Source organism: Enoplosus armatus, chromosome 1, assembly GCF_043641665.1.
Source record: "Enoplosus armatus isolate fEnoArm2 chromosome 1, fEnoArm2.hap1, whole genome shotgun sequence".
Lineage (NCBI taxonomy): Eukaryota > Metazoa > Chordata > Actinopteri > Centrarchiformes > Enoplosidae > Enoplosus > Enoplosus armatus.
Genome location: NC_092180.1, coordinates 2,016,590 through 2,030,145, shown reverse-complemented (window position 1 = coordinate 2,030,145; position 13,556 = coordinate 2,016,590). Strand labels below are relative to the sequence as shown.

Below are 13,556 nucleotides of genomic sequence, written 5' to 3'. Positions count from 1 at the left end.
TGAAATTTGAGAACTTTACGTGTCCTTTATGAATTCACCCCCATGATTTAGGTTGACACTTTAACATAGAGTTAACAGTGTTTATAAATATGTTTCGTGTTGTCTTCCTTGTAACACGTGTTATTTGTATTGTGTGCCTTTTTCCTTCTTCTACCTGTTTCAGTCTAATGTTTAAGTTCTTTCTGATGATGTTCTTCTTCTCCATTTCCTTCTGTTTGCTTCCACTCTGGACATCAGCGACATGTAAGTCAGTGTGGTGGCGATAACAGTGACAGTTACTTGTGTCTGTGTGGTGCATTAATGACAAATACTCAAGTATCCAGCTAACTTCTTTATCTCTCTGTTGCCTCTCATTCTCTCATATCCCTCCTGCCTGCTTTCTCTGTCTCATCCTTTTCTCCCTACGATGTCCTTTTCCTGCTCTCAATATCTGCCTTTCCTGTCTGAATACTCTTGGTATCTTTATCTCTCCCTCCGTTTTCTCTCCATTCCCTGTTTTATACCTGTATGGATTAATCCAGGTGCAGACTTTGAACGAGCAGGAGTGGGAGCGCATGCAGCAGGCTAACGTGCTGGCAAATGTGGCCCAGGCCTTTGAGAGTGACATGGATGCTTCAGACCTGGAGGAGGATCGAGAGACCATTTTCAGCTCGGTGGACCTGCTGTCCCCTGGTGGCCAGGCTGACGCACAGACCCTCGCCTTAATGCTGCAGGAGCAGCTGGACGCTATCAACAATGAAATTAGGTACCAGCAGCTCATAGCTACCAGAACAAGCATTCCAAAACCTGGCCTCATGTAACCTTATCTTTTCCACAGTGTCATTCAATCATTCGTGTCAAGGACTGTAGAGCAGTCATTTAACGTCACCATCTCCTTCTCCTTCCTTTATTGTTGCAGAATGATCCAAGAGGAGAAGGAGAGCACAGCCATCCGGGCAGAGGAGATTGAATGCCGGGTGGGCAGCGGCGATAGCCTGGGAGGACGTTTCCGCTCAATGAGCTCCATTCCTCCGTCACTGTGTGCGGGCTCCTCGTTGGGCGGCTCACCCCCAGGCTCTGGCCACTCCACCCCCAGACGCATTCCCCGCAGCCCCAACAGAGAACTGGACCGCATGGGTGTCATGACCTTGGTAACACTTCCTTTACTTTGATATGTTTCCCAACCAGGATCATGCAACTGCACTGAAAAGCACATTTAACTCCTATTTTGAAATGTCTCATTTAGTTTCACCTCAGGAAACACTAGTATTAGTAGCAGTCATTACATCAGTCTGATAAGACCGAATTATAGTTCCCTTTTTATGTTTTATTTGTTGTCTTCTTGTAATTTAGGTCTAAGACTAAATGTTCTTCCATAAATGCTTCAACACTGTTCGTTGGTTTAGTGTATTTTTGCTGTCTCCTCTCATCAGTGTGACTAGTGCACTAATATTTTGTGTGTATGTATGAGAGTATGTAACCATGTGTATATGTAACTGCCCCCTGCACGTAGCAATATTGCTATGACCCCTACATCATCCAGAGCTCCCTCTCCCAGCAGACAGTAACTTACCTGCCCTATGGTGCAACTGGCTTCAGTCCTCCCCCTCAAGCCTATAGCTATGCACCATACTTTCAGGTACCTGTAGAGCTCTCCACAGCTCCCTTTCTTTTCTCCCCAGATGGGTGCAGTCTGCCACTTCCTCTCCGTTCTGTTCCTTTTGACATCTCCAAATACACAAAGGACACTTAAAAACTTTTTTCCCTGTTGTGTGTTAAAGTCATCACTTTGCTCCGTCGTGCAGAAAGAGCTTGATGTTATGAATAACAACAAGCAGACTGTTTGCCTTAAAGACTGGTGCTGACCATCAGCAGTAAAACTGTTCATAGATTAATAAGAATTAAGCCTCAGAGGGAGTTTCTCTAGCACGTTGACAACATTGTGAAGTGGGGTCAGGCACTTTTCGCACATATACCTGGCTAGTAGATGTTTAAAAGAGCTGCAGGTTAATCTGGGATAGACCACGTAGTGAAAATAGTTAAGTGCTTCACAGGACAGTTTGTTGTTTTTCAGGATGTAGCAAGACGAAAGACTTAAACCTTCAACAACGCTTTTCATCAGCTGATTAATGCTGTGAGAAAGTGGAGTAATACCCCAAGAACAAAACTACAGGTGACTGTCAGTGGACGCTCAGACCAATCTTGGTCTTGTATCAATATTCTAGATACATGTGAGTATTTGGACAATGAGTTCAAAGGGACACACCTCAACTGGGGACCAGAATTCCCTTTTATGGCTAATACTAGCAGAACAAAAGCATTGTTGTTTTGGTTTAGAAACTAGAGAGCACACACCCCTCATGCTCACCTGTGTACCTCTGGTGCTCTAGTCTGCACACATGGCTGCCTTTCTTTGTGAATCCCTTTGGTTTGGTTTTGGCCTCAGGTCTGCTTAATATTGTCTCTGTACAGGCACCGTGCTCTGCTGTATTCACAACATTTACTTCAACTTGCAGAGCCTTGTTTCAGTAGGAACACATAACTGAGCCTGTTAACCAATTAAAATGACTGTATGGTTCTCTTCTGTTATTGTAGGTCTTGCTCCAAGGCTTGCATTCTTTTCAGCCCCTCCCCTGCAGACACACTCCTTTTAAACACAGTTGTGTTTCAAAACACAATAGTGAGCTTGGGTGGAAATTTTGGTCCTGGGGAACTATAATGCCATTGGTTTTCCCGTTAACACTGGAGCTGGTATTACTCATCAGTCAGGCCTTTCATGAATTTCTTATCTTGCGATTTCAAGAATTAACTGAAATGTTTTTGTTTGTACCCACATTTCTGTTTATGTGTCGTATTTGCTGAAGTTACGGATAAAAGGGATTCATGCTTTGGTTTGATTGCAGAGCAGTTATTGTCTAACTGGACTGTTGTGGAACTATTCTGTTCACAGTTCATGAAGTTTATTGAACTAGGGCTGTGAAACATTATCTCGGCAGATAATGGCTGAGAAAGGACTGTTGGCCATGTCAGCTTTAACATATTTCTGTTTTTAATTTTGCTTTGGTAAACTATCACATCTGTCAGTCTACATCAGTGAAACTAGTCAAAATGTCCCAATTCCTGAATAAGAAAACACTAGAAGAAAAGGAACATTTTAGGTGATTAAATTGATTTTCTGCTCACCCCCTCAATTTCCTCTTCCTGTTTCCCTTTTATAGCTCACTAATCTCTTCCTTGCCCTGACCTCAGTGTGTCAGTTGAGGAAGGGAAATGAGTGATTAGGTATTTTCCTCCTGGGGGCAAGAGAAACTCCCATAGAAATGTGGCACGCTGGTGGTTTATTTGCTCTGCTAATGCCAGCCCTGTGAGGAATGCAGTGGGGGAAAAGTCCTCCCCCTTTTTAGGTGCGCAGTGGAAAATATGACTAGAACAGCTCGAGTTCATAAATTCAGGTGTTACACTGCCCTTTGCCAAGTGTATAATATCACACAAAGCAAAACCACTCCGATAACGTTGAAGCTAACTCACTCGTAGCATTGTCACCTGTGGTTTCTGACGTTAATGAGAACTGACCTGTGAGCTGCTTGGTCACCTACGTGGTCAATTTTTCAAATAGATTTCATCAAGGCTTTTATTCCAATGAAAGATTAGTGCTGGTGTAAAAGCCTGCACTTCTCCCTCTGATGCCTTTATCAGTTTCCTTGAGCTGGGCTGCACCCATCCTACCATCCTGACCCAACCTTCAGCGTGGTTGTTTTGCAGTGTCTCCTGCTCGGGTGCCGTGGTGCTCCTGCAGACTTTACTTTCCCAAGAACTGCACGTCTTCACTGCACTGTTAAATTGACTCTTTCTTTTTGTCTCCACTGTTGTGTGTGTGTGTGTGTGTGTGTGTGTGTGTGTGTGTGCCAGTATACATCGGTAAATGTATATCTTGTTGTGATTTCCTGCTCTTGTGTGTCGCATGGCTTGGTTCCACCGCTGGTCTGTTGTGCGTCTCACTAACTGCTTTTCTTCTCTCTCCTTTTTTGCCATGCTTCAGCCTAGTGACCTGCGCAAGCACCGCAGGAAGGTAAACTAGAGACCTGCTTTACTGGGCTCTGTCGGCTACCTGTCTATTATCCTCACTCCCTCATCTCCAAACCCTAGCCCCCACGAGAAACTTTACTTTCTCAATTCCATCCCGCAATGTACCATCCAGTACAAGCTGACGCTCCTGCATACACAAAATCACATTCCTAAACATACAAACATGTTTTTGAAGGGCTTCATCTTTTCCACCACAGTGGTTCGGTTTTGTTATTCTAGAGCTGAAGTGATTAGTGGATAAATCCTTAAGGCTAAATTTGTTGGTTCCAGCTTCTTAAATGTGAACATTTGCTTTTCTTTGTATTATATCTCAGTATATCTCAATTGAAAATCTTTGGGTTTTGCACTGTTGGTCAGACAAAACAAGCATTTGAAATTGTGATGTGCATTTTTTTGATAGAAGAAAATAATCGTCAGATACATTAGTAATGAAAATACTCGCTGTTTGCATCCCTAAATTATTCATTAAAAAGGCGTCTAAAAACAGGATCCCAATCAAATCAATTTTAATGACAGCAGAAAGTGTCAAAATACTGTAGGTGTAACAAAAGGTGAGCTGTTATCGTAAGGTCGAACAGCTTATTGGGTGAAACAGCCTCAATTTCTTGCAGCAAGCAATACTGACAGTATGCCTTGAAGCTTTGGCACAAGGTTGGTGTTTTGGTGTTGGTCACCTGTTGCATCTGTGATTTAAGATAGTCCCAAACAGGATGAGAAACCAGAATCAATTCAGTGTTAGCAGAACTTGCTGTTGTGATTAGTCACATTACTGATTTGGAAAAAGTTCAACAGCCTTCGCTATCAATGCTTAGACATGTTCAGATGTCTTCCTGGTCAGGTCAGATTCTTCTATTTTTGCCTCTAAAATGAAGTCGTCGTTACTGCTTTTGTTTTACTACAAAGTTCAGCACTTTCTTTTGGTGCGTGCAGATATTCTGCAGAGTTAACTCGTTTTGAGGGACAGCGTTTGTGTCTGTATAAGCGATAGTACAGCTGCACTTTATAGTCCTCTTAGTTTATTATTTACAGTGAACTGTCTCCTATTGACATACAGGAAGTTGGGGCTGGTCACAGACCACTTGGAGTGTAGCTGGTGACATTAATGAACCAGCTTACTACTTAACAGCTGTGTGTGTTTGCAGAGTAAATGGTGTTCTCATTGTTTTGGTCTGTAAAATCTGGAGTGATGCATCTCAGGAACATGTGTCTCTCCCACCACAGTCTGCTCAGGATGACAAGGCCACTATCCACTGTGAGACGTCACCCCCCACCACTCCACGCTCCATGCGCTTAAACAGGGAGGCAGGGCATGCTGCAAGCCATGAGGACATTAGAGACATTCGAGGGTAAGACCTGTGTCTGTGATCTTTCTCCCTGTCCACCATTCATCTCTATTCTCTCTCCATCTAATCACTCACCCTCTGGTCCCATAGTCTGGCTGGCCTGCAGGACGGCCAGGGTAGTAACCCCAGCAGTAGTAACAGCAGCCAGGACTCCCTCAACAAAGCAGCCAAGAAGAAAAGTATCAAGTCTTCCATTGGACGCCTCTTTGGGAAGAAGGAGAAGGGCCGACCCAGCATTCCCGGCAAGGACTCCCCCAGCCAAGGTCAGACACTGGGCACAGGGCTTTTATTCCACTACAGCGCATGTTTATGTAAATGTAATGCAATGCCACGCTACCAGTATTGCTGTGTTCCCGGTCCTGTCAGGTCTCTGAGCAGGGTATTTGTGTATGTTCCTAGCTGGCACTCCGGAGGCAGAGAGCTCTCCTAAGGATGGCTTAGGAATGGGCACCCTGGGAGGCCCCGCAGAGAAGAACAGGAAGCTGCAGAAGAAGTAAGTGTCATCCTAACGGCCCCCCACCCTCTGCTGTCTCCACAATTTATGTAGACTGAGAAATTTAAAAGTAAATAATTTGTGTTATTGTGGGCTCGGTGCTCCTGCTGCAGTCCAGGGCTGGCTCAGACGCTCACTCCTATCAGCTCATCTTCCTCCCATTCCACACCCAGTCATTTCCATTGCAGTCATCTCCCACAACTGTTTTATGTTTTTCCCGTCATTCCTAGCTTTGTGCAAACATATTGCAAACACCATAAATGTTGTTTTGCTTCCATGTAGCTCTTAAATTTGCATCAGTTCATTCTTTCTCTTAATTGTTTTGTCAACCTCCCTCTTCTTTTTTATCATCCCCTTCTCATTCCATGTTTAGTCCAAAGACAGGGTAAGTTGGTTCACATTGCTTTTGCTCTGCCTTATCTTCTTTCCACACTTGGCTTCATGTTGACCTCAACAATAACTCTGAGGACCCCAAACAACTGTCCCTCCGAATGTCTGATGGCTTTTCCATGCTGCTCTTTACCCTGCTTTCCACAGAGGAGCTTAACTAACAGGAATGTGTGTGTGCTGATTTTTAGTGAGTGACGCATTTTCCTCCAAGTTTTCCTATTGGAGCATGAAGTTATGCACTACAACTACAGGAAAGATGGTTAATGGAAGAATTTGACCATATAATTGGCTTTTTTTTTTTCGTTTTCTCCTCCATGACGTTGTAAAAATCATATGATGCACTTCAGCACAATCACTGTGTTGCTGTAAATGTAATTGTTAATGTTAATTAAGAACAGACCTTTGGATTTATCTGTTAATCTTTTTATAACGGCAGATCTGCCAGACAGAGGACAGGCTTGTTCTCTAGCAGTGATATGTGGCGCACAGCCCCCTCTAGTGGCCAAGTGCAACTGTTTTCTTCATTTTATAGCATCAGTGAAGACTTTCTGTCAAGCTATTATTGAATTGAAACAACTTTCAGATAACCTGAATCAGAAGCTGCCTTCCAACATCCCCAAAAACCTCCAGGGATTCTCTGCTAAATGGCATTGTTCCTTCATTACAAACTGAGAATGTGCATGAAATGGATGTACAGAATTTAGAAAGCCATTGCAAAGGTTTTCCTGCCCTAAATACGTCCCTCTATGCATGCCCCTTACAGTTGTAGAGGAATGCATTCATACTAAAGTCATTTTCTAAGTGGACTCTCAAAGCACTGGTTCTGGGAGAAAACTCTACCGTCTAATAAAGTCCCTCAATCCTGAAGCCCTGGCTGTGACTCCCAGAGGCCTAACAAAAGACCCATCTGGTTAAACCTGGAAGAAGACTGAGGAGGTTTTGACAAACGCTGGCAAAGCTTCTGGTCTGTATAGGCCAGTGTTTTGTTAATACTTTTAAATAATGATATTCTCTTGAAGGTTTTTCCAGATGAGCATGTGTGAGTCTTCCTGGGTTTCAGTTTCTTTGTTTTCTCTCAAACTCCTGCTCTCTGTTTTGAGTATGCATGTCAGTTGATGTCTTGGGTTTGTGTCCATGTTCCAAAGGTGAATTTGGTGAGCATTGGGAGGTTAAGACTGGATTGTGGATTTGGGTGTGTGGCTATGTATGTGTGTGGGTTTTTGGGCAAGTGAACTCGTATTGCGTGTCGGCTTTAATATATATTTTGTGTCTCAGGCATGAATTACTGGAGGAGGCTCGCAGGCAGGGCCTGCCATTCGCCCAGTGGGACGGACCAACTGTTGTGGTTTGGCTTGAGGTACGACGCAGACACAATTGATCTGAAAACCAGTAACAGTTCTAGTAGCATTTATCCAGCTTAACTAATGGCACTGTCTCTCATCTGTCCCCTTCTGGTCAGCTGTGGGTGGGCATGCCGGCCTGGTACGTGGCGGCATGCCGTGCCAATGTGAAGAGCGGAGCCATTATGTCGGCGCTATCAGACACAGAGATCCAACGGGAGATTGGTATAAGCAACCCGCTGCATCGGCTGAAACTTCGCCTGGCCATCCAGGAAATCATGTCTCTCACCAGCCCTTCTGCCCCGCCAACCTCAAGAACGGTACTTGTCTGTTGGGTTAATGCGTTGACAAAAACACACTCACACGTAGCCGTTTGTCTCAATATTATTTGTATGAAGGTGACACTTGAGGATGCCTTTTAGCTCTCTGTCTACACACTCTTGTCATCTGATTGAGCATGACACTTTTATTGTATTAACATTTTAACTGCTTCTATAATTAACATGTACTAATGATGGGATCAAACGAGTTTTGATTTCAATTCTTTTGCTAACGGTGATAACGATAAATGAACAAACTTTTCTTCTCTCCATTCCGCTCTCTTTCTGTCCTTCATCACTCTTTCCTCTTTGCACACTTCTCTCACTTGTGATTGGGGGGTGTCAAATGATCAGACTACAGGAAACGTTTGGGTCACACATGAAGAAATGGAAAGTTTGGCAGCCACACCTCCCACGGTTAGTCTACCCTGATTGGCTGGGCACTGGTGGCTTCTTGCTTCTGTGGTTACTGTTGAGGCTCGTTGCAAGTTGCCTTCAGGACAGCCAGATCTTACTCATTGCACGGATATATTAATATTTCACACTTCAGTGTGGTCGATCAGTCCAGTGTTAATCTGACTTCATGGAGTCTCACCAGGCAACTTGAAACAAGCCTTATTCTTTCTGCAGGTTTTCTTTCCACCTTGTTGGTTTCAGTAGTTTTCTTGTCTCTTCATTTAGACTTTACTCACTGTGTGTGTTTGTGTGAATGTGTGTTTTAGTGCTGTAGAGTTGCTGCTAAATTTAGTTTCTACATTTTTCATTTTGAATAAGTGGTGTTTGAAGCAGCCAGAACGACGTATCTAAAATGGCACCACTGTCACCTTTAATTGTTCATTTTTAATATAGCTGTTTCTGGAACAGTGCAGTGTGTTATCGATATGACGATATATACAGCGAGACACCATATATTTGTCTGCTGTCAGAGATAATTGATAATATTTTTTAACCTATACAGTTTCTCAGTTGTTTTTAGAAATATTTGTATATTACCAGATATATTGAAAAATAAAATTACACAACAGTAGTAATCCATAGTAGAGGATTTTATCCATGTTGCCCACTCCTACAATTTATTATCGTTTTGTCACTGTTTTTATTTCCTGCTTGATGCCTTAATATGCCTTAATTTGTCTGGCTTGTTGTTATTTTACTTTGAATGAAATTTTCCACATGAAGCTGCTCTAACCCAGCACTGCCGCCTCACTAACCCCTCGCCTTTCTGTTCTTCTCACCATGCTCACTCTAACCTTGCTAACACCAGGAGGATGACGAGGGTAGCTGGGCCCAGGTTTGCACACATTCCCCAGAAACCCACCAATGCTCGCCTTCTGAATGTTACTATTCATGTTACTATAACACCGTCTTTTAGTCAGTGTTCATTCTTTTGAAGTATCTCATAGAGGACATGTCACTGTTATCCCTTTGTATTTATCTCCGGATCACTGTAGAGCACTTTTGTTAGGGAGGAGGGGGGGCATTTACTTTTTTGGGCTTCTGAAGGGGGGCGTGACAGAATAAGTTTCAGAACCTCTGAGTCAGAGTGAAGTACAGAAAAGAGGTTAATAATAATGAATGCCTTTCCGTAATCGTGTAACACCAAGAAAATGAACTATAAGATAAAATGAATGAATCTCCTGATCTCCCCTGGCAATACCATGCACTGTAGACAGGGAGGCAGAAGGTCCTCTGCTCCACACCGTCTGCAAAGTGTTTTCACAAAATAACTGCCAGAGCGCACAGCAAAGTGTTATTTATTAAATATTATTTATTTATTAAAACACAGCGCATGTGTAATTTTTAAATCATTATTCTGTTTGCTTTTTATTCAACATAATAATGTATTTTGGTGTACCGTTCACACCTTAGTTTGGCTCATTGTTGCTTGACCTTTTCAAGGGAATTCAGTGGTTTCATCCAGTGGTTTCATCCAGTGGTTTCATCCAGTGGTTTCATCCAGTGGTTGTCTTGTCACTTGTGGCTGCTGTGCAGTAAGTTAGGTTTCCCTTGTAAAAAAAAAAAACCCAGATAGCGTTAGAAGAGTTAACCAACAGCCATGTAGAAAAGATTGATATCACAGTAAACTGATTAAATGTTATATAAACATAAAGTCAATAAACACTGTAGGCTCACTCGAACACACTCACCCCTCAGTATATGAATATTATATATGATATATGGTATTTGATTCAGTTGTGTCGTGATGATGTACTTCCAAGTTTTTAAGGAACCTAAAATGATTCTGGATGAATAAAAGATTCTCATTATATAAGTAAAGAATAGATAAAAGTAAACTGAGGAATGGTTTTGATGTTTACTTGAAATTATTATTTAATTAGAAATAGATTATTCTAATGAATCACTTGTAGCAGACAGAATACTTTGTATTTACCGTAATGTTTATTGTATATTAACATAACACATTAAAATAACAATAGATGCTAGAACTGTCTACATTATAGAATACTGAATAATCTTTGCAATGTGTCGTCGCATTTTTACTAGCCACAATGAATCAGTGAGCAACTTAACTGTATTGAGGACTAAACAGATGTTGCAAGCTCCTGTATGAAAACGAAATACATAAAGTATAATTTTCAATATCCTTGAGTAGTAATTTGTTTCTTACATTTTAACAACTCTTTCCAACACACCCTCACAAATCCTCGTTAAGCCTTCTCTTCTCCACCGTAGACGTTGGCGTACGGAGACATGAACCACGAGTGGATTGGTAACGAGTGGCTGCCCAGCCTGGGTTTACCGCAGTACCGTTCCTACTTCATGGAGTCCCTGGTGGACGCCCGCATGCTCGACCACCTCACCAAGAAGGACCTTAGGGGACAGCTCAAAATGGTGGATAGCTTCCACAGGTAAAACACGACAATTAAAGGATAACACTGATGTTATTTTATCTTTTTATTATCCCCAATGATTGCCCTAAAGAGACCAACATCAATGAATTTGTCCCACATAATGAGTATTGTCTGTGTAACCAAAGCTTGATATAGCTTGTTCCTCTATAACAAACTGTCCTTGTGTCCGTGCAACAGGAACAGTTTTCAGTGTGGAGTGATGAGTCTGAGGAGGCTCAACTATGACAGGAAGGAGCTGGAGAGGAGAAGGGAAGAGTCTCAGCTGGAGCTTCAAGGTAACAACCCCCCCCCCCGGAGTTATTTAAATGACACTATATTACACAAAGTTATACGCCATCTCTGAATTACACTCACGCTGGCTTTCTGTCACCGTTGTGTCATTTCAGAAGTGCTGGTGTGGAGTAACGAGCGTGTGATCAGCTGGGTTCAGGCCATCGGGCTGAAAGAGTACAGTGGCAACCTTTATGAGAGCGGAGTCCATGGAGCGCTGCTCGCCCTGGACGAAACCTTCGATCACAACACCCTGGCCCTGCTGCTGCAGATCCCCACGCAGAACACGCAGGTACACACGGCTTGTCAGCTGCTTCACCAACTTTTTTACATCATGCACAAGCACAAGGTCATGTGTGAAAGGTCAGAAAGGTCATATTGGTACGCCTGAGACATGTAAATGGACTAGAGACCAATTAAAAAGAGACGACGTGATGGCAGCCTCAGCAGGTGAGACAGAATGTCCTAAGAGATGTCAGTGTAGTTAGATTAGTGTTACCATTGAAGCTAAATGATGTGATGTGGCCATTGAAAGTCAGAGGGTGCTATGGTTATCTCATGAAAAGGGGGATTAGTCTCTAGTATTTATTTACAGTTAAATGTGTGCTTTTCCTCCTCTTGTCTCTCTTTTCTAGGCCAGAGCAACTCTTGAGCGTGAATACAACAGTCTGCTGGCCACTGGCACAGAAAGGAGAATGGAAGAGGTGACAAACACAACTCTGTCCAACACAGCAGCACAAACTGAGGGTGAAATAATATGTGTGTCTTTTACACAAGAGGTGTGATCTCTCCTCTTTCTCCACCACCTCTCCTCTAGGATGACGATAAGAACTTCCGCCGAGCTCCCTCATGGAGAAAGAAGTTCAGGCCCAAAGACATGAGGGGGATGTCCTTGGGTGCGTCAGACACCCTGCCCGCCAACTTCCGAGTGACCAGTAGCAGCCCGGCATCTCCCTCCACGCAGCCAAAGAGGAGCCCGATGGACGGTAAGCAGAGGAGAGAGTGCCAGAAGAGTGTGTGTGTGTAATATGCTCTGTCATTGCTGCTACTTCCTCAGGTAGATCTTCTCTGAGGTCCGCTGAATCAGCCCAGATTCCTTGCGTACTCTTAATTCTTCTTGAATGGCTTTGCTGCTTTGCCGTTTGTTTATTATGCTGTGACTAATGGCATGTCTTTGCATGTGATTTTGCCAACACGGAAACGCAGGAAGTCAGTCTATACAGAGGCTGGACACGGCCACAGTCAGGACCTACTCTTGTTAACACACAACGGTAAGATCACACGCATCAACTGTACTGAACTTTGAAACAAGAGCAGCACGTGTAGAGTCTGGCTGCTCTCTTTTTCCAAGCAGAAAGCAGCTTTCTTGTCCTGCAGTTCTCGGCTCTAATAACGCACGTTGTACGCCTCTCCTCTCTTTCCCTTTGTCGCCCCCCCCCCCCCCCCCACCCCCCCACCCCCACACACACATCCCTGGCTTCTGTCCTGCTTCTCCTCTCGTGTCCGTTCATCTCTCTCTTCCCCTTCTCAGTTTATCCTCATTATTTCTATAGGTAACCGCTGGTCAGAAGATGAAGGGGAGTTCCCTGCATTCAAGACCAGGATGATGAACTGAAATGACTCGCAAGGACACTAAAATGATGTTTTGTTTTCTGTTGTCATCAGAGAGAAAGACCTTACTCACCAATCTCAGTATCCCTAGAGGAAACTTTCAAGATTTATCTACATTTGTTATTATATTTATGTAAACCAATGGGACATTTTAATTGATTTTAGAATTACTATGTAATCCTTTTTGCCTCTATCCCTTTAATCAACCCACTTTTTAAAAAAAAGAAACCTTTCTCCACTGTGCCCGTATTAAGCTCAGCTCTCAGATGTATGTAACTGAATGTTTCAATTGTCTGGAGTTTGTATATTTCTACCAACAGACATTTTATCTAATCTTTTTTATAATCCTGATTCTATTGACCAGATGTATGTTTTTTTGTTTTCCTCTCTTTTGATTTGAATTCTAATCATTGAATTTATGCTTAAGTGACTTTGATATGTGATATAACTTAATTCATATCCTTTGCCGTTTTTAACTGTTGTAATTTTTGTAGCTTATTACCTGTGATTTTGTGTAAATGCAGCTCTTAGGTCAATGGATGTGTGAATATCAGACAAATTGCTGGAGTTGTCGGACTGTTTCACAAACTGCTCAACACTGTGAGTCATCCATCGCCGTTAAAATAACTGCTGGCAAGCCAGGTGATGGTGACAACAGATATCATGTGAAACACACAGTATATTTTCCTTTTCTCTTCTTTATTTTCCATATCTGCGAAACCAAAATGAAACTCTTGAATTCAAGAATTAAAGCCATATAACGGTAGCGAAAAACAAACAAACAAAAACAAACAGAGGGCTTCTTTCGGATGCAAGTGAAAACAGAATTCGAGGTTCTCTCTAGTTGACCT

At 42.8% G+C, this 13,556-nt stretch overlaps 1 protein-coding gene across 1 annotated transcript in view; it reads left to right on the top strand.

Moving 5' to 3' along the window:
• The window catches only part of ppfia1 (PTPRF interacting protein alpha 1), a 35,265-nt gene extending 22,900 nt beyond the window's left edge, over window positions 1–12,365 (top strand). The window contains exons 15-30 of the mRNA XM_070903024.1: window positions 522–745; window positions 899–1,130; window positions 4,019–4,048; window positions 5,263–5,411; window positions 5,499–5,671; window positions 5,808–5,901; window positions 7,567–7,648; window positions 7,751–7,951; window positions 8,306–8,368; window positions 9,216–9,242; window positions 10,646–10,821; window positions 11,002–11,099; window positions 11,211–11,386; window positions 11,730–11,798; window positions 11,912–12,080; window positions 12,301–12,365. Of these exons, the coding sequence (XP_070759125.1) occupies window positions 522–745; window positions 899–1,130; window positions 4,019–4,048; window positions 5,263–5,411; window positions 5,499–5,671; window positions 5,808–5,901; window positions 7,567–7,648; window positions 7,751–7,951; window positions 8,306–8,368; window positions 9,216–9,242; window positions 10,646–10,821; window positions 11,002–11,099; window positions 11,211–11,386; window positions 11,730–11,798; window positions 11,912–12,080; window positions 12,301–12,356 (2,019 nt within the window). The 3' untranslated portion in view covers window positions 12,357–12,365. The remainder of the gene's footprint in view (window positions 1–521; window positions 746–898; window positions 1,131–4,018; window positions 4,049–5,262; window positions 5,412–5,498; window positions 5,672–5,807; window positions 5,902–7,566; window positions 7,649–7,750; window positions 7,952–8,305; window positions 8,369–9,215; window positions 9,243–10,645; window positions 10,822–11,001; window positions 11,100–11,210; window positions 11,387–11,729; window positions 11,799–11,911; window positions 12,081–12,300) is intronic.
• The last annotated feature ends 1,191 nt before the right edge of the window (window positions 12,366–13,556 follow it).